Here is a 26,479-nt window from a genome sequence, read left to right on the forward strand (position 1 = left end):
TTGCATCAATATTCAGGGATATTGGGCTTTAGATTTTTTTTTCCTCTTAGAGTATTGTTGGCTTTTGTACCCGGGTAATTCTGACCTTATAATGAGTTTGATAGTGTTTTCTTCTCTTCAATTTTTTGGAATAGTTTGAGGAAAATTGGTGTTAATTCTTCTTTAAATGTTTCCTAAAATTCTCCAGTGAAGCCATCTGATGCTGGGCTTTTCTTTATCAGGAGTTTTTTTGATTACTGATTCAATCTCCTTACTTGTTATTGAGATTTTCTATTTCTTTGTGATTCAGCCTTAATAGGTTCTGTGTTTCTAGAAATTTGGCTATTTCATTTATGCTATCTAACTTGTTGGCATAGAACTATTTATGGTACTCTCTTACACATTTTTTATTTCTATAAAATCAGTAGTAATATCCCCTCTTTCATTTCTGATTTTGAGTCTTTCTTCCTTAGTCATTCTCACTGAAGGTTTGTCAATTTTTTCCATCTTTTTGAAGAACAGACTCAATAGATTTTCTCTATTGTTTTCTATTTTTTATTTTGTCCCTCTTTAATCTTTATTTTTTTTTCCTTCTGCTAGTTTTGTTCTTCTTTTCTACTTCCTTAGGGTATAAAGTTGGGTTGTTGCCTGGAGCTCTTCCTTCTTTTTTAATGAAGTATTTATAGCTATAAATTTCCCTTCTAGGATGGTTTTCACTGTATCTTATAAGTTTTGATATGTTTTGGTTTCATTTTCATTTCTCAAGATATTTTCTAGTTTCTGCTGAGATTTCTTCTTTGAGCCATTGGTTGTTTGAGTGTGTTAATTTCCACATATTTGTGTGTTTCCTAGTTTTTCTTCTGATTTTGATTTCTTGTTTTATTTCACTATGATTGAAAAAAGATACTTTGTATGATTTCAATCTTTTTAAATTTATTAAGGCTTATTTTGTGACTCAACATATAGTCTTTCCTGAAGAATATCTCATGTGCACTTACGTAAATGTATATTCTGCTGTTGCTGGGTGGAGTGTTTTGAATATGTCTGCTAGATTCAATTAGTCTACAGTTTTATTGATCTTTTGTTTGGTTGTTCTATACCTTATTGAAAGTAGGATATTGAAATCTTCTCTATTATTATAGATCTGTATATTTCTCCCTTCAATTCTTTTAGTCTTTGATTCATATATTTAGATGCTCTGATGTTTGATGCATATATGTTTATAACTGTTATATGTTCTGAATGGACTCTTTTATGATTATACAATATCTTTCTCTGTCTCTAGTAATTTTTTTGTCTTGAAGTCTATTTTGTTTGTTATCAGTATGGCTAAACCTATTCTCTTTTGGTTGCTATTTACATGGAATATATATTTTTTTGTATTCTTTTCTTTTCTACCCATGAGTGTCCTAAGTCTAAAGGGAGTCCTTATAGATAGCATATAACTAAATGTTATCTTTTTAATGCATTCTGCCAATGTATATCTTTTGATTGAGGAGCCTAATTTGTTTAGATTTAAAGTGATTACTAATAGAAAAGGACTTACTTTTGCCATTTTATTTCTTGTTTTCTGCTTTTCTTATGCCTTTTTTTGGTTCTTAATTTCCTCCCTCACTGATTTTCCCTGTGTTTGATTTTTCATAGTGACAAATTTTGATCCCTTTTCATTTCCATTTGAAAATATTCTATAGATATTTCCTTTGTGGTTACATATAACATCCTAAAGTTTAAATGATATATTTTTAACTAATACCAACTTAACTTGGTATTACATATAACATCCTAAGATTATGGCAATCTAGTATAAACCAATACCAGCTTAACATCAATATTGAATTATTTTTTGTTTTCTAGTCCTTACTATATACCAGATACTACATTAAGTATTCCATACTCACTTCATTTTTGTTGTTGTTATTGTTTCATTTTGTTTCATTTTTTTGAGACAGAGTCTTGCTCTGCCACTCAGGCTGGAGTGCAGTGGCACAATCTCAGCTCACTGCAACCTCCACCTCCCAGGCTCAAGGGATTCTTCTGCCTTAGCCTCTGAGTAGCTGGGATTACAGGTGCCCACCACCACACTTGGCTAATTTTTGTATTTTCAGTAGAAATGTGGTTTTACCATGTTGGCCCAGCTGGTCTCAAACTCCTGACCTCAAGTGATTCACCCATCTCAGCCTCCCAAAGTTTGGGATTTACAGGTGTGAGTCACCATGCCTGCCCTATGCTTCATTTTAATCCTTTTAGTAAACTTCTGAAATGCAAGTATTACTATTTGTATCTGATAATTAAGGAAACCAAAGCACAAGGAGATTAATTAATTTAAAGTCACATAGCTAGGAAGTGACAAAGTCAGGACTTATTCCAGGTCTGTCACACCCTCCCATGTTCCACCCAGTACCGTGAACAGCCTGAATTTGTATTTCCTCTGCAGTCACCAAATCAGGTGTGGCAGCCACATGCCTTTGTTAAAGCTTGTAGCTGACTAGTCCTTTTTTATCCAAAACATGTAATTGGTGGTTTCTCTTTTTTATCTGACATTTAACATAGGTGTATATGCTAAAATGGAAGTACAAAAATGGTAACACAGAGTTGAGACTTGAAAGAGTAAACAAATACAAAAAATTATCTGAAATTTAATGTTACCTACTTTTAGTATAAATTTTTCTTTAAGTTGTTAAATGTGTTCCAGTAATGAAGAAGAATTTGGGACCATTTATTAAAGTAATAAAGATAAAAAAACATTGTAGGTTGGATTGTCTAATGAATACATTTTCTTCTTCTTTAATAGTCTACTTCCAGAAACATTAATTGGAAGTATGTGTTCCATTCACTTGTTGATATTTTATCGACAAATTCTTGGAGATGTGCTCCTAAAAGACAGGATGAGCTTGCAAAGTACTGGTAAGTGGACTTCGCTATTTCCTTTTGTGCAGTAATGCTTCATGCTCTGAGTAACCTATATCAACTTGTGTCTTCTGTTTCTGATTGTTACTTTTGGAATAAAATATTTAGAACAGCATTATTGTTTATACATTACTTATGGGACATCTTCGGATGCAGAACTTTGTGAATTAAATACATATTCAGTTCTTTCAAACAGTATTTTCATGTTTCAAATTCTGGAGTTTTTAGATCCTAAGACTCAGATATAGTCATATTTTCCCTTAATGTCTCTGCATAATCTGTTTTTTCCCATGTGTTTGCTGTGCACATCATCATTTTGAAAAAAAAAAAAAAAATCAACCATCATAGCTGGTTCTTAGTGCATGAAGTGTAAATGTCAAATAGATTAGTTAAAATAGGTGAATCCAGATATGGAGTATTAGGGTGTCCTGTGTACTGTCTGTATTCTTGAAACTTCTTTGTAGGTTTGAAATTTTTACCAAGTAAAATGTTAATAAATAATTTTAAAAATCAATGAGTTGTCATATATGATTGAACTACAAAGAGAAATGTATGTGTTGTAATAATTGCCTCCAAAAAGAAAAACAGTTTAATTTTATTGGCTCCTCTTTCATTGAATAAATCAGTAAGCAGATGTGTACTGAGTACCTGCTATGTGTCAGATCCTCTGCTAGACCTAGTGATGAATGAGACAGGCATAGGCGTCCCAGGCCTCAAACACCTAATTACATAAATAATCCTTTCCACCCTTTTGAAATAAGTGCTGTGAATGAAAATGCACAAGAGCATGCACTGGGAAGACGTGATTAATGTGTAGGGCAAGGAAAGGCTTCTCTGAGTGAGTAATGCTTAACAAAAGATATGAGAGAGGAATTAGACCTATGAGGGAAGTGTATGGGGAAGGATTCTTTCTGGATAGAGTGACCAGCATGTCTGAAGATCCAAGGAAAGAAGACATGCATATGTTGGAGGGCTTGAAATTGAGGCAGGCCAGTGTGGATGGAGCAGAGTGAGTGAGGCTTAGCATTTGTGGACAAATAATGTTTATAGGCAGGAGTCCTCCCCCAGGGACTTATCACCTGAATAGATAGGTAGAAGTGGAACTCAAAGGCAGAGGGGCAGAGAAAGTTCTCAAGGAATCATTATAGCTCTTAAGGAGGAGAACAGGTAAGCCTTTTAATCACCATTGCCTTTGAATTTGATGACTCTCCAAAGACTTCATAAGTAATATGACTTCTTAAAGAGGATAAGGCTTGTTAGTTTTCCCAATAGGTAAGAAGTTTTCTCAGAATTGGTGACTTTGTTTGAATTTAATTATCAGAATGGAATATCCTAATAATATCTAAAGAATGAATTTTTCTCTACTGAGGACACAAGATTATAGAATACCTTGCCCTTGCCTTTTCAAAAGTGTCTGCTATGGTTTAAATGTGTCCCACTTAAAATTCATGTTACCAATATAATGGTATTGCAAGATGGGTACTTTGAGTGGTGACTAGGCCATGAGGTCTGTTTTCTTATGAATGGGATTAGAGACTCTTGTAGAAGGGCTTGACAAGGAAATCTGTCTCCCTTACCCTTTTGCCTTCAGCCGCATGAGGACACAGCATTCCTCCACTCTGGAGGATGTTGTAAGAAGGCCCTTGCTAGACACTAAATGCCGTTATCTTCATCTTAGATTTCCCAGCCTCCAGAACTTTGAGAAATAATTTTCTTTTGTTTATAAGTTACCCAGCCTCGGGTATTCCACGACAGCAGCACAAATAGACTAAGACACGTCTTTCCTGGTGTGCTGCTTTGCACATGTTTTTCATGTGCCATTATCTATTGTGAAATGTCAGTATCTCCTCCACTGTGTTTAGTTATATGGCCAGAATCCTCAATTCCTAATTCTTCCCATTTCACCTATCACTCTCTGCTGGTTCCAGACACAAGTTTGGGTCCTTCCCTGAGCAGTGGTAGACTGGAAACAGACCTGAGCAGCAGTCCCTCTGCCTCCTTTCCCCTGGTGCTTCCTGGTTTCCTCTCAGTCTCCCAAGAGGAGGGCTACCTCTAAGGAGAAGATTCCTTTTACCATGCCACAGCCATAAGGAAGAAAGAGTAGTTGAAGAAAAACATAGAAGAACAAAATTTTGCCTCCTTGCCCTCACTCTAAAAGCTCCATTAATGTGGTACAAGAGCTCACCAGGATATAAGTATAGGGGCAGATGAAGGTTGAGGGGACAGGTTTGAGCTCTCCTAGATGCCAAAGCATGTAGACTATGTTATCAACAAATCATTTGGCACAATAATTTTCATCTGAATATTTTTGGGGTGATTGCAATAAAATCCATCCAGCGAAGTTTGCATAAAATTCTTTCTGTTGTTTTGCATTTCAGATTTAATTAGTCATCCCATGCTGGCCACCTTCCCCATGCTCTTGGAGCAGCCTGATGTGATGGATGCCTTCAGGGTGGGTAGCATGCATTGCAAAGGAAACCTGCTGGCTTCTGGAAGCAGTTACACACCCTGTGTTAATGAGTTCTGTCACCTGGTCTAGGCTCTTTTTTTTTTTTTACTAGGATGATGTCTTTCAATCGCTGTCCATTCTCTAGGTAAATCAGTCTCATCTTTCCCATTTTAACATGAATTCCCAAGGGCCGTCTTACCTGACCCAGTGAGCAGATGGAGTGCCTGCTGTGTATGCTATTACAATCTTTGCCCGTTTTTTCCCTTTACTTAAAATGGCCACTGATTGTGTCCTAAGAGCAAAAATCCAAAATGGTCTGTAAGATAAATCAACTGAGTTTCCAGAGGAGAGTCCAGGGCATGCATACCATCTTTAATTTAATTCCATGTATGCTATTTGCTGTCTGAAATAACAGCTCATTATTAGGTTAAATCACATGAAATCTCCCAATTTTCAGCTATTTTTGGCCTAAGGGGCAGTTTCATATGGTTTAGCCGAATACATCAAGGTTAGTAAGTATTAGAAGAGCTCTCTGCGTGCAAGGCAGATACACAGGTAACATGTCAAGGGCCATGGGAGAGGTATAACCCAGGACCTTGAAGATTTAAAGAAGACAGCAAAGGAGGAACCAAATTGTGTTTCATTAGAGAGGTCCGGAGTGAGAGAACCTAATAAAGGCCAGGGCCGAGAGGATTTTGACCTACTGAGATGGGGGTGAAGACATTGCAGGTGGAAGGGTTAGCATGAGCAGACATTTGAGGCAGGAAGGAATAGAGCTGACAGTCTAGCTTGGCATGTCAGATGCAAGTAAGGGAGTGGTAGGTAGATGAGCAAAGTAAGCCTGAGTCTCGGTGTGGAGCTGAGGGCTGTGGTAGGTCATGGGTAACCCAGGAAGCTTTCTTCTTTAGGCAACTCTGCCAAGTGCAGAGAAGCAGAACATGTGCAAGAGGGAGGTGAGCATATCAGGGGATGACTCCTGTTGAAAAAAAAAGAGGCCATATGGGCCTGAGAGCAGAAACAGAAGGAAGACTCAGTCATCTACAAATATTCTTATTAGACTTTGAAATGAATTCATATGCTGGCTTGGCTGGGATGGGGGGTGTCAACAGTAACAATGACATTTTCAACTGAGATGTTTAAGAAAATGTTCATGGTGCATACGATCTCCTGTAATTTTAGATAGGTTCATCTGGCACTATAGCTAGATAATGCAGAATTTCTCTTTCTTCTATAAAATCACTAGTACAATAATCATTAATTATATAGACCATATATACCATGGTTTATTCAACCAAGATTTCACAAGAGCCCACTATGTATTAATATAAGTCATCATGCTGGCCACAGGAATATTTCCCTAGGTGTGTAACAGTCAGGAATCTGGACCTTGTTCTTAGGAAGAACCTTAGGAACCCTAATCTAGTCTAAAATCTGCATTTCCCTGATGAGCAGACAGCTCAGAGACACGTAGTGACCTGGCCGGCCATGGAGCTCAGCAGTGAGCAGTGAGCTCCAGCCAGGGCTGTCTCTGCAGGTCAGCTTTGGGTGCGCCCAGAATATGCCACGGGCTGCTCAAGAAAAGGCATGTGGGCAAAGTTGTGCACATAGGATATTTAGCAAAAAGACCCCATTTGAGGCATACTAAACATATTTAAATATATATGTACATTTATGTATCTGCCTGTGAGAAGATCTGGAAGAATATATTGCAGAGAGGTATCAGTGAATACCATTGGATCTTGGATTATTTTATCTACATTTTCTCAATTTTTTCCACATTAAATTATTTGTATAATGATAATTTTTCAAAAGAAAGTGGTGCTTTCTGCACTCATGAGACTTCTTCTCTCTGTGTCATAATACACAATTACTTAGGAGAAGCTCAGCTGTGCTGTGGTGTTCGGCACAGGTTTCTTTCTCACCCATGGTAGGTATCCAGCATGGATCAGTGGAAGATGCTGCTCCACAGTCACCCAAAACTACAGATTTTGTAGAAGACTGGTGGAGCCTCTACTGTCACAGAACCATCTGGAACAAATAGCTGTCTCTGTTGCCAGTTTCCCTGCAGAAGAGGGAGAATAGAGAATTGTTCTTAGACTTTCACTGCGTTTGCTCCAAAGGGGCCTGGGCCACTTCCGCTCACATTGCATTGGCCCAAACTAGTCACATGGTCCATTTAACTTCAAAGGGGGCATAGTCTTTTTTTTGTTGTTCCAGAAGAAAGGAAGTGGATCTTGGTGAGGTAATAGTGAACTTTAACACGTTTGCTATTCCCAGATGAGTTACTCTAAGTGAAACATCCTACTTTTTGCTGGTGACTCAGTGAAAAATAAGGTGGGACATTGACATGTAACTAACAAACAATAGGCAGATTTTTCCAGACAGTAGGTTTAAATTTGCTAAGTGTTGTTTACATTAAGCCATATTATTAGGTTGGTACAAAAAATAATTGTGGTTTTTGCCATAAAAGTAATAGCAAAAAATCACAGTTACTTTTGCACCAACCTAATAAAATTTAAAATGTACAGCATGTGAGCCTCTTAGTGTTTACTTACCTAGCACAGTTCAGCTTGTGGATGACATTTTAATAATAAGAAGAATGGCACCCAGCCTGTTTAGTAAAACACTTTGGTTCTCTTAAGGGTCCACTTGAAACTCTCAAGGACCCATAGGCACAGCAGTTAATAGGGTGGAGGACTATAGTCCCCTCGCGTGGTAATAGGTATGAACATTCCAAGATACTCTCATGAGAGGCACAGTCTGTTATTTCCTGGTAAGAAACATTCTGTCAGTACATAATTGTATGGAGAATCTCCTTCTTGGTGCCATATGTCATATTCAACCCAAGGTCTCCCTGTTGAGAAATGTCTGATGCTTTCAGGGTGCCCATAATATCAGGTGCCAACAGGAGGATATCTGCTGACATGCACAGAACCCAGACCCTGGAACAGGCAGCTATGAGACTGGTCATATTCTACCCATGCATTCAGTTTGCCAGGAACTGGCACTGTGAAAGTCTTAAAGTCATACTTCTATGGGACTGATTGAATTCTGGGTTTCTATTTATTTAAGGAAGTTTCTATGAAGCCTTGTGAATAGATTAGAAACATTTATTTACAAATTTGTACTTTAGTCTATTTCATTCTGACCATTGTCATCATTCATGACAAAATTGTAGAAAAGTTTGGTGTTTTGCAATGTTTTCCATTTTCATTACTGTCTTACTTGGAAAGCTTAATACCATTTTATTATTCAGGTGCTGTGTTTGTATAGTTTGCATGGATGTGTTAGTGTTTCACTGATTCTATTCTTAAGTTAGTTTTGATTTATGATTTCCATGGACTTCTAAGGCATATTTCATAGATACATCTGCCTAGTCATTCTGCCTAGTCATTTGCAATAGATTCCTAATTACAGATTCATTTCTTGCTTGTGTAGAATCTGTACAGCATTTTTAACCCTATCCATAAGTTTATTTACAGAGTAAAGTTGCAGAAGTGTTGCAAGGACTTGTTACTACTTGAACTAATACAACATTTCCATTTGCTTTAGAGTTCATGGGCTGAAAAAGAAAGTATGTTAAAAAGATCAGAGAAGGTAATATGATTTTCCACACTGAACTTCATATTTGCAGTACCTGGTGTTTGCTTGCCCATTCTAATGTTTCTTTTTTAGCAAAAGTAGCCATAGTCACAATCCCTCTTAACCAAGAAAACTGTGTCATTATGGCTGCAAAAACACATTCCAAGAGGGTTATGCATGATTATTAACTAGTGTGAGAAGGAACACTTGTTCAAGGCGGTCATTTCAGATTACTGAGTTTTATTTAAAGAAAGGGGATGTTTTTAAAGCCAAAGTCTCTCAGTTGTATATCAAGTTTCTTTTATTTTTAAAAAACTTTTCTAGCTCTTAAAGCCCGTATCAGGTAAATAGAAAAAAAAAACAAAAAATTGGTCTGAGCTGTACCATATATTGAGAACAATGCATTGCTTCTGCTTATATTGCTATAAAATCATTGTGACTACCAATCCGAACTTGCTTTAATCAGTGAGTAGTGGTTTGGTTGCTCTCATCCAGGATTTTGGCAAATATTTCTGGGAAGGGCCAGACGGAAAACCATTTTGGCTTTTCAGGTCTTACGGTCTCTGTCACAGTATTCAACTCTGGTGTTGTAACACAAAGGCAGCCCCAGACAATATGTAAATATAATGAAATGTGACTGTTTTTCTATAAAACTTCATTTGTGAAAAGAGGTGGCAGGTCACATTTGGCCCAGAGTCTATACTCTACCAATGCTGATCTAAAATATGCATTAGCTACAAGGAAAGTGAAAGAATGAATGAGCTGAAAACCCTAAAAATTGGGAAACAACTTATAGATTGTATCCTTATTTGAGCCTTCATTTGATCAGTACCATCTACATACATGTGACATTTGCCAAAACTGTCAGGTTTAGTGCTATTCTAATATAGCAGTGGGCAAGGTGCTGGCCTCAGGCCTGTAGACATTGCCGTTGTGTGGACATGTGTGGTGGGTTGGGTGATAGCTCTGTGTAGACTCTGCTGCCTAGGAACAGTTCTGCCCTCAGCTTGTGCTCTCTGAGATTCCCACCATGGCCTGTGGGCATTGGGGCTTGACATGGGTACAATTGATACTGCACCATTCTTATCTGGGAAGGGTCTGACATCCTCATTATCAAAGGACCCCTCAAGCTCCATCCCAGGCTTTGCTGGAAATAAGCCAACAACTTCCCTGGTTTCCACGCAAACATGTGCTACACTTCTTTTAGATAACGTGAAAATTACCTCTGATATGCTGTCAGTAAGTAGGTGCAGCTGATGTGGCATCATTTTAGTTATATCTACCTGGAACCACACTGGGGTCACCAGAATTAGACTGCAACACCTTGACAGAAGGTGTGAGACATCCTCCATGGAGCTTAGGAGACACCCTGGTCTCATGGAGCCATGTAGAGGCTCTCTCAGGGAGAAGCACTCCGCTGTGTGACACTTACTTACTCACACTTCTGAAGTGCTGTGTTCTGCCTGAGCAGCTGGCTCAGGGTCAGTACCTGCCAGGCACTAATGGCACCCTCCATCCCACCTTTTAGGTGGCTTTTAATTAATGGAGTTCATAGAATCTAACACTTTAAAAATAACGATATTATTTGTGGGGGTGGTGTTTTCCCAGAGAGACAAAGAGTTCCTGAAGTCCACGTTTCTCCTGGTTTACCATGACTGTGTGCTCCCACTTCTCCACTCCACACGCCTGCCCCCATTCAGGTGGGCAGAAGAAGAGACTGAGGCTGCACGATGGAAAATTATCACTGACTTCCTTAAGCAAAACCAAGAAAACCAGGGCGCCCTCCAAGCTCTGCTGTCACCAGATGGAGTTCATGAACCTTTTGACCTTTCAGAGCAGACCTATGACTTCTTGGGTGAAATGAGAAAGAATGCAGTGTGACAGTGGCAGCCTCTAGCCCTCAGCTTCCAAGAGAATTGGATGGATCTTTCACGATTACCTGAATAAAATGACGGAACCAAAAATCACTGTCACTTTACAACTTAGGCTTTACTCTTTTCTTTGTACATACCTTATTTTTAAAGAAATGCTTATGCAATAATTTAAATATTTTTGAAAACTATTAGGAGTACTGTCATATCTAAATTTAAACAGAATTTTTTTTTTTTTTTTCAAAAAACCAGCTACTTAAGTTAATGGTATAGATTTCTGTAAAAGCAAGATTTTGTCAAAAGCTAAATTTATGATTATTAAAGAAAGTGAAAAAACAACCCACAGAATGGGAAAAGATATTTGCAAATCATGTAACTGATAAGGGTCTAGCATCCAAAATATTTAAATTTATGAGTGTTAATAAAAGTTATCTTGTTCAATGACGAGGAAGTTAAAGTGATCCATTTGAGAAAGTTGTAATCACTTAATTCAGTCAGATACTTGAATGTGATTTACCTCTAATTAGGTACAAAAACAGAATTACTTTTGCCTTTTTAAATCAAGAAAATAAGTGCTCTGTCAAAAGAACAAAAACAAACTTTCAGGCACTGGAGAGTGGAATTGATTCCTCCTTTCAAAGAAGAAGGATGAGGTATTCAGGTTCAGTTGCATTTCAGATAAACTTGTGACTGCTGGTAAAATGTCCCAAGTCTTTCCTTTTAGTGATAAATAGTAGCAGCCTGTATTAATTGAGCACCTACTGTGTGTCTGAGCATTTCTCATTAGCCTACTATAGGAGATAGGTATTGTATTTTTAAATTACTGCTGAAGAAACAGGCCAGGTAGGTAAAGTAATTTGCCTAAGGTCACAGGTAGTAAGTGGCACAGCTAATATTCCAAGTAAAGATACCGTGTATAATTTTCTACAACCTAAGATTTTCTGCCTCATCACTGTAAACCTTTAAGAATTCCTTGTGAAAATAAAGTATGAGAAAGAGTTTAACCTAAATAATTAGAATCCCATTAGAGGTACTTGTTTTTTGATGGCATACTGCCTTAAAAGAAGTCATTTCTCTGTAGAATCTATAATTCCTAAGCTTCACCTCTTTATTTTTTATATTTATTTATTTTTTTAGGCAGGGTCTCACTCTGTCACCTAGGCTGTAGTACAATGGTGCAATCACAGCTCACTGTAGCCTCAACTTCCCTGGGCTCAGGTGATCTCCCACCTCAGTCTCCTGAATAGCTGAGAGCACACACAGATGCCACCATGCCTGGCTAATTTTTGTATTTTTTTTTTGTAGAAACTGTCTCACTGTGTTGCCCAGGCTGGTCTCGAACTCCTAGATTCATGCAATTCTCCTGCCTCTGCCTCCCAAAGTACTGGGAATACAGAGCCACAATGCCTGGCCATCTTTTTATTTTTAACCATTTGGCTTATTTTTTAGCATTTAGCCACGGGTGGGGCATTTTGAATGAAAGAAAATGCTAGTGAATTTCTTTCAGTGCATATACAATATGAAAGAAAAGAAAGCTTTTCTCAGAATGTATTTTCCAAGACTGTCTTCCATGTTCATTTGAGAATGTGCCATGAGCTGACAAATGGGGACAACCTCATAGTGTCTGACACATTAGGAAAATATGGGGACACCAGAGAAAAAGTTTCAGTGAAGGTTTGGCCAAAAAGTGAGGTACATCTAGAAGGGAGAGACCCAGGGGTGTGGGCATTTCTGCCATAAGAGACTCCATCTTCTCTTCAGTCAGTGGAATCATTTTTTTTTTCAAACAACAAAATCTCTGTGACTTTAAAGGCCACCTACTGGCTTCCAAAACAGGAAGAGGTTGTCAAGGAGCCAAAAACATCTTGGAAATGAGTCCTCCTAGGTCTGTGTCAAGGAGTGTGACTTTAGCAACTCACTGAATTAATCATAAGAGTCATGGTGGTGGGTGGGCAGGCAGCAGCAGGGTGACCAGCAGGCCTTCGCTGAGTGACCACACATGTGGTGCCTACCTGTGAGACCAGGGGAACTCACCACATCTGAACCACGGAAAGACGGGCGGTGTGGGGAGTCTGAACTGCGAACTCCCGTGGCCCACTCCTCCCCACCCCCTCAACCTCTTTTCATTGGTTGAGTGTCATATCTATCAGGTCCACAAAGGTGAAAAATGTTGCAACTCACTTGCCTGGGTGCTTGGGATGAATGTCTAGGGGCAGAGGCAGATATTAAAAGGCAGGTATAGTCTCTGTCTTCAATGGTTTTATGATCTAATGTGCAAGGCCAGAGCAACTCACATAAAACCAGCTGAAATACAGAATACCGTGTACAAATGGAGCAAGTTTGACTTGCCAACCCAGTAGCAGTTGGGAAACTATCAGTGTAACATAGGAGGCCAGCAGTGTCCTCTTTCCGCGGAGGGCTTTGTCAGTTTGCAGCATTATAAGACATCCTTTGCTGTGAACTGCCTCAGCTTCCTCTTGTGTGAAGCATTCTAAGTTGGGAGGCTTTCTTGGATTGTGGAGGTGATCAGAGACAGCTGTCACCTAGCTGCTGTGATTTGCTTCCTCAAGACAGAGAGGCAGAGAGAGAACCTTACTTAGGGCACTTTGCGTCTAAGTGTTATGACTGTCCATTCCTCATTTACTCAACAAGTGTTATTGAGCACCTACTGTGCTCCAGGCATAGCATTGGGCTTTGAAGATAGAGTGAGAGCAGCCCTGGCAAGATCTCTGTCCTTAGAATGCATGAGGTGGGCAGTAATCACACAACACAAAAATTCATTGCAACAATCCTATGGCTTGGGCTGTTAATGGCCCTGTGGCAGGCACAAAGTCAATGGCCATGAACTGGGCAGGCATTCCTTCCTGTCCTCTCTGTCCCTCTCCCAACCCCACTGTCTGTTGTTCAGGACCAGTTAGATTCAACTAAGTTTTCAAATGAATCCCTTACTATCTGAATTCCCACATTTACCATCTGAATTCCCACATGTACTATCTGACTTCCTACATTTACTGACACATGGATTTGGTAACACTGTATCCCTCAAAACTCAAACTTGCTATCTGAATTCTGATATTTGAATGCAGTAACCAAGTCTATTTGGATACAGATGGATGGGTATAAAGGTAAGTGAATGGGCCAGGTGCAGTTCCTCACACCTTTGGGAGGCCAAATCAGCAGATTGCTTGAGACCTGGAATGCAAGACTAGCCTGGGCAACATGGTGACACCCCCATCTCTACAAAAAATACAAAAACTAGCTGGGTATGGTCATGCAGGTCTGTAGTTCCAGCTACTCAGGAGGCAGTTAGAGGATTGAGTCCAGAAGGTTGAGTCTGCAGTGAGCTGTGAAAGGCTATACTGTCTCATAGGCAGGAATATGGAGGTTGAGGATGTTCTGACTCAGTGATGACTGATACTGAATGAGGCATCAGGTCTGTGCAGCAATATAAAACAGAAATCATTAATGGAATACAGCTCACACTCGGGACTTTGGTAGTGTGTCTGTCCTTCAGTCTTTTTCTGACTATATATATGACAGACTGGACCTTAACCTGCTCATTTGCATCTGACTTTGCCAGCAAAGATTAATAACTTTGCAGAACTTCGTCCTTTCAAAGAGGCCATTTTGGGGAATACAAGGGTCTCCATGCTTTCTGAACTCTTCTCCAGGTAGGAATCTCCGGATGACCCAGACATTAACCAGTTGAGTCCTTCCTATTTCCTGGCAGCTGTGCTGTACCTGCCCAACTCCAGAGACACAAGAAGCCAGACTCAATTCTGCCTCATGGCTATGAACATTAACCACGTCTTCCCAAGTCAATCGGTGTGTGCATTCCGTCTACTCCATTTGAGAGTTAAAGAGACGTTGAGTGTCATATCTATCAGATCTGCAGAGGTGAAAAATGTTGCAAGCCACTAGCAAGCCAGGGCCAGTGGGACATGTGTGTTCTTGCAGCAGAAAAGGTAAGAGCTGTGCTTCTATTTTTACAGTGGGAAGCTACTGTAGTGGCATCTGGTGTTTCTGCTGCCCAGCCTCCATATACTTCTGTCCTGGTAATGTCACCTCCCCCTTGAGTGACATTGTTCAAGTCATTGGATGAAGTCTAGCCTGAAGCCATTTTTACTCTGAACTTCTAACTTCCTAAGGTAATAAGTTCGCTTCATCACTAAAGCCAGTTAGAATGGATTTTTCTAACATTTATTATTGAAAGAATCCCAATGGATACAACTGCCTATTCTTTCCCCCAGGTATCTCTGGATTTCTTCTGGCCCCTCTCTTCTTTTTCATGCAAGTAGTAAATTGCTTCTGAAAAAATAAATAAAACAATTTCTTAGTGGGAAAAGAGTTTAATGAAGAGGAGTCAATAAGGAGATAAGCAATTGTCTCCAAAGTCTTTATGACTGTTTTCATGACTGTTTCAATCATTTAAAAACATTTATTCAAAAAATATGATTTATTAAGTACCTTCTGTGTACCAGGCAGTATTCAAGATGGTGGACATGGCTGTGGTTCACCACATGAACAAAGTTATAGCTCTCCTTAAACCCACAACCTAGAGAGCAGCAGGGGCGGGGGCAGGGAGACAAACAATAGGCAAATTAATAAATCGGGGAAATCTTGGGTAGTGAAAAGTGCTTGCAGAGTTCAGCAGGATGTTACCGTTTGGGCTCTGGTCAAGTAGAGAGGGATACTCCCCCTCTTCCTTTCACTAAATGCAATTAACAGCCCTAGACAGAATGCATGGAGAACTAACTGAGGATTCTTTAAAAAAGAAAAAGAAAAAAAGGAGGATTTGGGAAGGAAACCAGAATTCTACAGCTGTTTTTCCTCTGGTACCTCTTAGCTGGGGCCCAGAGACCACCTGAAACCCAGAACTGTACACAGGATGCAGACAAAGATGTTTCCCAGAGAATCCCTGTTTCTGGTCTGGGGAATGGGAAAGAGCCCCAAAGGGTCAGGGAGCATTTAGAAAATCCCTGTTTATTTATTTATTTTTTTCATTCTGTCCTTCCTCAGTTCCTGGGCAGTCTAGTGACAGTGGCGGTGGCAATGGAGTAGCAGCCAGGCAGGTACCTGGAACTCTGAGAAAGGGGAACCTTTGTCTCTGACCAGAGGAACCATCATTCTAAAAGCATGGGGGAATAATTGTCACATCTGTGTTTCCCTCTTTCTCTCTCTCATTGCTTTTGGTCCTGAAGACAGACACAGTCACAAGAAGTGCACAGCAGAGCAGGAAAATGAAAACCCTGGTCTTTAGCCAGAGGACCAAAGCATATCTTAATTTCTTAACATACTAATTGCTTCAGTAGGTGGAAGTGGCTCAGACCCTCTCAACTTAAGAGTCTAAGGAGTTTTGGGTTATGTTATCTCCATTTCATAGATGAGATATAAGCCTAAGAAGGTTGTTTTTCTTCTTAAGCTTCTCCTACTATGCCATGTTGTCCATGGGCAAGTCAAAGGTATACTACAGCCTGTAAGAGTGGCACAGTACTTATTTTCAACCATTAAGAGGGGTGGCAAGATGTGAGATAAATGAAGAAACTCCCGCTTTGCTTGGATTCATCCTGTAAACAAGGTGGTGTAGGTGAGATTAGGGTTGGCAGGTGGGATTACGGTCTTCCTTCCTTCCTAGTTTCCATAGCCTGGGAAAAGGGCTGATCCGCCTGGTTTGAGATCCACTGCAATGCCTTTGCTTTAGGCTTCATTTGTCCAAACTCCTCTCTCCCTTAGCCCTCCCCAGACCAGGCAAAGGCCTAGTTGGCTGGTTTCCCCACCTGTGACCCTGAGGGCAGGACCTGAAATTCACCATTTCTGCTAATGAAGTCAGGATGTGGCGTCTTCTAATTACTGCAGCCCTCACACAACCTTCCCCACATCCTCTCCACACTAGAGAGCAGCGAGGGGCAGGAAGAAGGGACCCAACCCCAGGCATCCTGAGCAGACTCTGGGACACCAGGCCTTTCAGGGTGGGTCAGGAAAATGAAGGTTCGCCAACTCAAAGGTGGTGGGGAAAATGGTTCGGCCTTTGGAACTTGTATTTGGTGTGAAATGAGTTCCTTGCCTCTGGGTCACGCCCTGCAGCCAGTTCCCCTACTTGCCTAGGAGTCAGGAAGAAACTTCTTGGTCCCAAGCCCAGTTAGGGGTGAGGCACTAGCTGGGAGGAAGGCCAGGGAGGGAAGGAGGGTGGGTGATCACTAGGGGTAGCAGCCAGCCAGCCCAGCCCATCTGGGGAGCCTGCTGGTGTGGTCCTCTCCCAGAGAGGGGGGCCTTCCTCCATCTGCCCCTTGAGGAAAAGAGGAGTGGAGGGCCATGAACAGGGATCCAGAGAAAGGAAACACCAAGTCCCAGCGGCATGAGCTGGAAGGGAGGGCTGCTCCTCCCAGGGGAGGTTAAGGATTGAGACCTGCCCCCAAGAGTGGAAAAGGAGGGAGCTGGGCAAAACCCAGCATTGTTAATGAGCAGTTCTGTGGCCTTGACCTGACCTCACTGATTCTCAGTGTCCTCACTTACTGTAAAAGGGCCAAACAGCCACGCACAGGCGTGGTGGGCACCCGGGCTGTCTAAAGATCGCTTGGCTCGAAGCTGGCCCTCAGTACACAGCCCTCATCTCCAAGCAGCCTAAGCCTGCACTCTGGGCCCAGGGGAGTGGCTGTCGGTGGCATCCCCTGGAATAACAGGCTCACCGCAACCTCCGCCTCCTGGGTTCAAGCAATTCTCCTGCCTCTTCCTTCCGAGTAGCTGGGACTACAGGCACGCGCCACCATGCCCAGCTCATTTTTGTATTTTTAGAAGACACGGGGTTTCACCACGTTGAGCAGGATGGTCTCGGTCTCGACCTTGTGAACCACCCGCCTCGGCCTCCCAAAGTGCTGGGATTATAGGTGTGAACCACCGCGCCCAGCCCCGTAAATTATTTTCAATGCTAATTGCTTATTTTTGTGATATTGTCAGGATGTATGTTGTAAAAGTAATTCTACTAGACTGTGAGTTCCAAGAGAGCTAAGAGCAGGAACTGCATTGTTTACCTGGTTGAAACTTGAAGTAGATACTTTCCTGCTCTTAGCTCTCATGGAACTCACAATCTAGTAGAATTACTTTTGCAACACACATCCTGACAATATCACAAAAATAAGCAATTAGCATTGAAAATAATTTACGGGGCTGGGCGCGGTGGCTCACACCTATAATCCCAGCACTTTGGGAGGCCGAGGCGGGAGAATTGCTTGAACCCAGGAGGCGGAGGTTGCGGTGAGCCGAGATCGCGCCATTGTACTCCAGCCTGGGTAACAAGAGCGAAACTCCGTCTCAAAGAAAAAAAAAAAATTTTACGGGCCTGGCGCGGTGGCTCATGCCTGTAATTCCAGCACTTTGGGAGGCCGAGGCGGGGATCAGGAGGTCGAGATCCAGACCATCCTGGTCAACATGGTGAAACCTCATCTCTACTAAAAATACAAAAATTAGCTGGGCATGGTGGTGCGCGCCTGTAGTCCCTGCTACTCGGGAGGCTGAGGTGGGAGAATTGCCTGAACCCAGGAGGTGGAGGTTGGGGTGAGCCGAGATCGCGCCATTGCACTCCAGCCTGGGTAACAAGAGCAAAACTCTGTCTCAAAAGGAAAAAAAGAAGAACATCATTCTCAGCAAACTGACACAAGAACAGAAAATGAAATACTGCATGTTCTCACTCACAGGCGGGTGATGAACAATGAGAACACATGGACACAGGGAGGGGAGCACTACACACTGGGGTCTGTTGGGGGGAATAGGGGAGGGACAGCTGGGGGGGTGGAAGCGGGGGGAGTTGGGGAGGGATAGCATGGGGAGAAATGCCAGATGTGGGTGAAGGGGAGGAAGGCAGCAAATCACACTGCCACGTGTGTACCTATGCAACTGTCTTGCATGTTCTGCACATGTACTCCAAAACCTGAAATACAATTTAAAAAAAAAAAAAAAAGGGAAGTGGGAAATGCCGACAGAAAAGCTGTCTGCGGCCCCAGATGCCCTCTCTTGGAATCTTGGAGAGGTCTGAGTATCAGGCCAGGTCTGAGTTTCAGGAACAGGGGCCTAAAGCTGCCCCTGGCTTTGAGGTTCTGACAGGTAGCTCGGCCGGGTCTTCTTGTTCTCTTGAGGCCCTGTCTTGGTGAGCCCCCTGATCCACAGACCTGCCTTAGCCAGGCAGACTTGGCTCCCAGCCTCCCTTTCCACACTACAAATTGAGTTTTAATTGGCAACTCTTATCTATAATTAAGAACAATTACACAAATTCCCAGGAATTTTTTGCCAAGTAGATAAAAAATAGATGCACCTGGGTTCTTGTGGGGAAGGTCAACTTACTTGATCCAGTACAGCAGATGGGGCCGTGCTGACTGGCAAGGCAGAGGATAGGCCTTCATGGGATGCGCAGCACACAGACAGTATTTCTCCTGCCCCTTCATTCTTTACCAGGATGGCTTTTGGAGTGCATTCTAGCAACGAGGCTAGGTCTGGGGTTCACTTCTGGCTTCCATCTGAGAGCCTGGAGACTGGGGCAGGTGTTGGGATGGCCAATCCAAAGAAAGCCCTGGGCCTGGCAGCTGATTGAACACCCCATGGGTGACAGCAAGGTTAGGGTACCCTGCACCCCTTTCAGCCTCTCTCTCACTGTGTGGCCTAGAGCACATCACTCTATCTCTCTGCTTCCGTTTATCCACTGGAAAATGAGGAGCTGGTACCAGACCAGTGGTTCTTAAACTGTGTTCTTTGAGTCCTGAGGGCTGTGAAGGGGACTCTGAGGGGCTGCTGATTGAGGAAGTTCAGCATGGCAGGGCCCCCACATGCCTTCAAGCCGACCAGAGCTGCTCCACTCTGATCGGCTGTGTTTACTAGGAGTTTATATCAACCTGAAAAATAAACTTCTGCAGCTAATAGAGATGGTGTGCTAGGCATCTCTCATCCATTCCCTGAGAACTCACTGTGTTCCTACCATGTGCCAGGCACTGTGCTAGGCACTAGGGCCACAGAGGACAGACCAGCCTGTCCCTGCCCTCATGGGCTTGGAGTCCAGTGGAGAAAGACAATCTATAAACAAACAAATAAGATGAATCCTGATGGGACTGAGCGCGAGTGGAGAATTAAAACAATGTGGTAGACACTGAAGAAGAACTCTGAGATGGTCCTTAGTGAGGAGCAGAGGGGCAGTGTTGTGGCTAGCCATGGGAAAAGGGAGAGTCCCAGAGCTGAGGTCCAACTACCAGTGTCACTGTGTCTCAGAAAGGCCATCTCTGGGCAAATGCAGGGGCCTGTACATCTGAGTCCAGAAGGTCCCCGGGAGCGGGCCATAGTGAGCTTTGAACCACAGTCTTCCCCTCACCACTGGAAGCATGCGGAGTCAGCATGAGCTCACCCAACACAGACCAGCTTCAGCCACTGGCTCTCAGGGGCAGCTCATGCAGGTCACTGTTCTCCCTGCATTCACAAAGATGACACCCCTAGGCAGGGTTGCAGGTGGGAGAAGGCCAAGCACAGGACCTGGATCACAGTGGGGCCACAGAATTGCTTGCTGGCTTGTGATGCAGGTGTCCATGATTGCTTCCTGGGGGCTAGTCTGGGTACTTTAAGCCAAGCATATAGGGACATGAGTCAGACTTTGGCATCTCTGCCTCCCTGTCACAGCCCCTCTATTCTGCAGGCAAACAGCGAGTGCTCCATAAATGCCCAAGGCATTGAAAGGTGAATTAGTAATGATGCTGAGCGTGCCTGTGCAGGTGGGCCCCACTCAGACGACTCCTCCTTTAGCCTACCCACAGTCTAGTGGGTGGGCTGTCCCAGCACCTCTGCTTGCCAGACAAGGAAACTGAGACAGAAAAACAAAATAAATGGAAAAGTTATTTCCCAGACCCCACAGCTGGCAAGTTCCCAGGGGACCGGAGCCTGGCAGTCTGGCTCTCCTGGAAGGACAAAGCAGGAGAACAGAACACAGAACACATCCCCCTCTCTCCTCTGATGCTCTCAGGGAGGTCACATTTCCCTGGGGCCCTAGGAGCATCCTGGGTCGGGTTACAGCAGCACAGGTCACATGCTCCAGCCCAGACAGGCCCAGGATCTGGCCCTGTCCTTCCTGGCCACCACTGCAGCATGTCGCAGGCTGTGCTCTGGGTGGTCTTGGCCCCTCTCCTGGTTGCTGCCACTGCAGGTGAGTCAACAGCAAGACAACACAGTAACACCCTGCACAGGGCCTAGAGCCTCCATCTGCGTTCTCTGTCAGCCTCATCAGCTCTATGCAGTGAGGATGAAAAACTGAAGAGAGGTAAATCACTTGGCTGAAGAGAGGTAAATTGCATGCCTCCAATAAGGCTCAGGTCCAGGAAGGAAACCAAGACACAGACTTCATCGCTGCTGGGGAGGAACCTGAAGATGGGGCGGGAGGGGTCACCTGCTCACCTGCCTCCTGCTTCTGGGTTTCTCTGACCTACCCTCTGTTCCTCATCTTTAGGCTTCAGCTCTCACCCCTGATCCAAGCGAGGTGTCTCCCACACAGCTTTCCTCCCTTCTGGGGCTCTCAGGGACAGCTCCCTCTCTCCACCCACACTGCACTTTTTCTCAGGCCCCTGAATGCCATGCAGCCTCAAGACATTCCGGATGCCCTAATGGATGTTAGCTTTTCTCTGTGAATTGTCTGTCTCTTCTCCATGGCGGGGAGCAATGCTGGGCTTCACATGACACAAGTACTAGGAGTTTGCTTTGTCAAAGGAATGCATATAATTGTGTGTGTGTATATATACAAAATCTTTTTCCTTTATTGCCTACAGTTCAGAGGTAGGTATTGTCCCAATTTTTGCACGTGATAAATCAGACTTAGAGAAGCTGCTAATTTGCAAAAGGTCACACTCCAAGTGGGTGGTGGAGCTGATTTCAGTCAGGTCTGTCTGTCTGTCCCCAAAGCCTGCAGCTTCCCCACTGGAACCTGGAGCCTCTCAAGGCCTCCAAAAGGATTTGCTGAGCAGTTTCAAGATCACGCTCAGTCAGCTCCTCCTTGGTCTTCAGTCCCGAAGGAGAACACAAGCTGCCTTTGTGCCCAGCGCAGGTTTGGTTTGGGTGAGTGGCTGAGGATGAAGCAGGAGCCCACACCAAGCCTCTTGACCTGCCAGGGGCACAAACAGGGGCTAGATGTACTTCACCCCCACCCAGGCCAGCCTTCCCTCCAGAGCTTCAGGGTAGCTTTGTGAGGTCATTCAACCTCTCTGGGCCTCAGCCTCCCCAGGTGTAAATGATGGTGTTTATGTGTCAGGAGATGAAATGTCAGCTCTGCTATTCTACTTCTATGGTACTGATTGCAGGGCACCCTGAGCTCCTGGAAACTCTAGGAGTTGATGATAATAACTGATCACCTGTGGCTTCCTCCCAGCTCTGGTTTCCAGGCTCCTGGGCCTTGCAGCCAGCCTGTGGCCTGTGTTACATGACCTCTCTGCTTTTCTCTCCCTGCAATTCATGTCGGCCGTGTTCTGAGTAGCCCACCTTGGCACCAGCCACCATGCCCCAGGTCCTCAGCAGAGGCTTGCTGTTACAGCTGTCAGTAATTGCAATGTTGGGCTGAAGTCACACCAGTGCAGACAGCCAGCTCAGAAAGGCCATCTGTAGAGATGGATGGGAAGCAGGGCTTTCATGCAGGCCCTTCACTCTTTGCAGGAATGGCTGCCCTCTTCCCTCAAGGTGGAGCTGACAGTCACTGCCTATGCCTTGTTGTCTGCCCGACAGACCCGCACTCCATGGCTGGGAGCAACCTGCAGTGCCCCATGGGCTTTTAGTAAGGAGCAGATATCCTGGTGTTCCAGGAAGATAGGAGGGGAAGGAGGGAGGTGCACCACTGCCTGGACAGGTTCCTTCCACAATGGCTCTGAGTGCAAGGGGCTTCCAGGGTGATGAACACTGTCTGGAGATGCATGCCAAGAGTCTGGTGGCTGGAGCCACCAGGGCCTGCCCCAGGATATAGCCCCTGAAACTTCTGACCTTGATGGAGGGTGGGTGCTATGCCAGAAGTGAGCTCTGGTCTGGCTCCTCTTCTTACCTGTCCTGTGACCTGGTGAGTCCTCACCTGGGAAGTTGGGCCGGCGGTCAGAGGTGCCACTTCCAAAGGACACCCTCTTCACGCTCACTATCAGCAGTTCCTGCTGCTGTGGACTCCACCCTTAAACCAGATGAAGGAAGTCATCCCTCTGCCCATACCCCCTCTCCATTCCCTCCCCCCTGGGCCCCCACAGTAAGCTCGGATTGATCAGACTGGTCTGGAGCCTGCATTGACACCCTGAGGCCTGTGTGGACAGACCATGTCCTCGAGCCTCTTGGCATTGACACCAACTCTGAGTCATCCAGTTGGGGACACCCTTCCTCCTCTCAGCCCATCCAGTTGGGACAAGCAAACATTCAGCGAGGCATCGGGGCAGGCAACTGTACAAGTTGGTTGATGTGAGGGGCCTCACATGGAGGCCCAGTGGTTCCCCTGGCTGGGCGCCTCTTTAGCACACAGGGCCTCTCCTCAGCCACTTTGTTTCCTCTGGTCTCTGCAGCTGCTGGGATGGAGGGATGGCTCCGTGGCCGGGCCCCGCCAGCCCCTGCAGTGGGCTCCCAGAACTCACAGACAGCAAAGATTGCCAGGTGACCCCAGGGCAAGGGTGGTTCCTTGTCTCAACCATTCTTTGCTGGGATGAGAAACAAGGATGTTATGGGGCAGTCCCCAGAAGAGGCTAAATTTCTAAGGCTTAGAACTAATCCTCATTCTCCCTGGCTTATATGTGAGATATGTGTGAGGTGTCCATGCTGTCCTTGGAAAGCAGCCAACACCCCCTGCCCATTCTGACCTTGCATCCCAGGACTTGCCCCACTGGCTTAACTTGGAAATGAGCTTAACCCACCTCCAGGGCTGCTGTGGGGATGGAATAGGAGGATGCACGGGGAAGTGTGGGAAGGCTCGAGCCACTGTGCCCATGCAACACTCAGGAGAGAAGCCATGGAGATGTGGGGCACACAGTGACGTGCACACTCGTGGCAGACACTTTGTGACTTGGCCATTCCCGTGCATGCCATGTGTTGCCAGTTTCCCCACATGTGCAGTACAGGTGCAGAGGAGAATCAGGCAGGCCTCCTGGGAGCTGGCCATGCCCCTGCAATGTCCTAGAACTGCTGCAACTCCTGGGACTGCAGAGCCACAGAGAGTTAGAGGGCAAGGCGAGAGTCTTTCCTTAGCCACAAAGCTCCACAGATCATGTGGACTAATTCCACATGGACAAAGAGCTTGGGGGACCCACAAAAACTATTGGCAGAGTGTATACCTGGGTCAAGGCCTTGAATCGGCCACGTGCAGTTCGGGTATCAGTCACCATCTCACTGCCTTCTCACCCTGTTGTTCCTCAGCAGTGCCCACCTCCACCTGGACAGGAGCCAGGCCCACAGCACTCCAGCTGCATTTTCTGCTCTCTGCACTACTTCACAGGCAGAAGCCCCAGCTGCCAGCCCTGCCCTTAGGGTAGGTGGGACTGGGCTTCCTCAGTGACATTCAGGAGGCACCAGACCTGGGGTGAGCTTGGGTCTCCTGTGTTTGGACTAGCCTGTCCATGTCCCAGCAGCCCAGGTGGTCTCTGAGGGGCAGAGCCCCGCTAGCCCTTGACCCAAATACACAAGAACTATTGACACAGGATGTGGCGCAAACAAAATGAGATGATGCAGAAGAAAGAGGCATGCAGAGTGTTGGGGAATGGGGCATTGGAGGATGGCTGAAGTCCTGTTCTGCTCCTGGCTAGGGTGTAATCTCGGCAGACTGTTGCAGTTCTCAGCGTACAGGTCCTGATTGTTAAGGTTATCCCCAAGTAGTTCATGTTTTTGGATGATGTTGTAAGTGGAACTGTATTTTTTATTTCCATTTCCAGTTGTTCATTGCTGGTTGTGATTTGTGTGTATTGACCTTATATCCTTAACCTTGCTTACTCCATTTATCTGTTATGGTAGCTTTTATGTAGATTTTTGCTGGTAATCATGTTATCTGTGACTATCGATGGTTTAAACTCTACCTCTTCCTTTTTTTTTTTTTTTTTTTTAGACGGAGTTTAGTTCTTGTTGCCCAAGTTTGAGTGCAATGGCGCAATCTTGGCTCACCGCAATCTCTGCCTCCTGGGTTCCAGTGATTCTTCTACCTCAGCCTCCTGAGTAGCAGGAATTACAGCCATGAGCCACCATGCCCAGCTAATTTTGTATTTTTAGTAGAGACGGTGTTTCTCCATGTTGGTTAGGCTGGTCTTGAACTCCCAACCTTAGGTGATCAGCCTGCCTCCCAAAGTGCTGGAATTACAGGCATGAGCCATCGCACTCCATTCACCTTTTGTTACTTTTTTTGCCTTACTATACTGTGTAGGGACTACACTACTATTTTGAATAGAATTGGACATCCTTGTCTTGTTCTTGATCTTAGGAAAAAAGCATTTGGTCTCTCACCATGATCTATGCTGTTAGCTATAGTGTATGGATGCCTTCAATCAGGTTGAGGACATTCTCTTCTATTTCTTGCTGAGAGTTTTATCACAGATGGATATTTAATTTTGTCCTGTGTTTTCCTGAACTTATCAGGATGAGCATATGGATTTTCTCTCCTTTTTTCTGATAATGTGGTGAGTATCATTGTTTTTTGGATGTTAAACCAATCTTGCATTCCTGTCAGTGAGAAATGAGAACCTCAGCCAAGTGTCTGGTAGCCTTGGAGGGGATCACAGGTTACACTGCAGTGATAAGGGGGTGTGGAAGGGGCAGAAAGGAAAGAGGAGCAGAGCTGGCAGGTGTTCCAGCATCCTTCTGACCCTCTGTACACCCTCACTTCTGTCTCATGTGCCAAATGCTGGGGCAGCACCGAAACTTCAGGTGCTCTCCATCCAGGTGAGAGGCAAACGCCAGAGCTTCCCTGAAGCTGTGACATGGGAAGTATTGAGTCAGGGTGGTGACAGGGCCCTTGAGGCTTAGACTAGGCACCCCTGAGAGTCTGCCTGCTCAGAAAGGAGCCCAGGAGGCTTCTTGGAAGAAAGGACGTGGGAGCTGGGCCAGGTGCCTTCCAGGCTGGGAGAGCTCCCCACAGAGGAAGCAGCTCTGTGCAGGAGCAGAGAACAGAGCCCGTGCCGCCTACCCTGCTCCCCAGCAACCTCCACCTCCCGGGCACGTGGGCCTGGGGTGGGACCCAGCCCCACCCTGCGTGGTGCAGACCCCCTCAGAAGCCACTCTTAGGTGCCAAGCTCCTGGCTCACCCTCCTCAGCCAGCAGGCTCCCTAGGGGGATGAGGACCCCAAGCCCTGGCGGGACCCACCCCATGAGGCCCCCCTCACAGGCTACTTCCGCCCGTATGGTGCTGCCTCTGCACCATGCCATGCCAGGAGCTCCAAGGACAAGAGGGAGGTGCCCCACCTGGACACTGGCTTCTGCTCAACAGGTCAGTTCTGGATTCTGCCTTCTATTTGCAAGACAGAATGGCCTTGTTCTGACCTTGCTGATTGGGTGCTTATCAAACACTAACAGAGGCTGAAGCTAGGGGGCTGACAGCAGCCCAGGCAGTGAGTCCAGGCACCTGTCAAGGGGTGAGCCTCAAGAAAGCCACACCAGGGTGCCACCAGGCCTTACCACGCCCCAGCTCTGGAAACTCCACATTCTCTGGGTTTAGCTGGGGAAATCAGGACATGTAGAG

General features: G+C 44.7%; 1 protein-coding gene across 7 annotated transcripts in view; it reads left to right on the forward strand.

The window, feature by feature from the left end:
- NPHP1 (nephrocystin 1) overlaps window positions 1-15,133 on the forward strand; it is an 89,809-nt gene extending 74,676 nt beyond the window's left edge. For 4 of the 7 annotated variants that reach the window (XM_035271893.3, XM_035271895.3, XM_054244676.2 and 1 more), the window contains 4 exons: window positions 2,771-2,883; window positions 5,265-5,338; window positions 8,888-8,932; window positions 10,526-11,233. In XM_035271893.3, coding sequence (XP_035127784.2) covers window positions 2,771-2,883; window positions 5,265-5,338; window positions 8,888-8,932; window positions 10,526-10,798 — 505 coding nt within the window. In that variant the 3' untranslated portion in view covers window positions 10,799-11,233. Of the gene's footprint in view, window positions 1-2,770; window positions 2,884-5,264; window positions 5,339-5,447; window positions 5,481-8,887; window positions 8,933-10,525; window positions 11,234-14,780; window positions 14,937-15,038 lie in introns of those variants that run through there. The other 3 variants (XR_008476216.2, XM_035271899.3, XR_008476217.2) reach the window with 3 other exon arrangements.
- The last annotated feature ends 11,346 nt before the right edge of the window (window positions 15,134-26,479 follow it).

Source organism: Callithrix jacchus, chromosome 14 (genome assembly GCF_049354715.1).
Source record: "Callithrix jacchus isolate 240 chromosome 14, calJac240_pri, whole genome shotgun sequence".
NCBI classification, from domain to species: domain Eukaryota; kingdom Metazoa; phylum Chordata; class Mammalia; order Primates; family Cebidae; genus Callithrix; species Callithrix jacchus.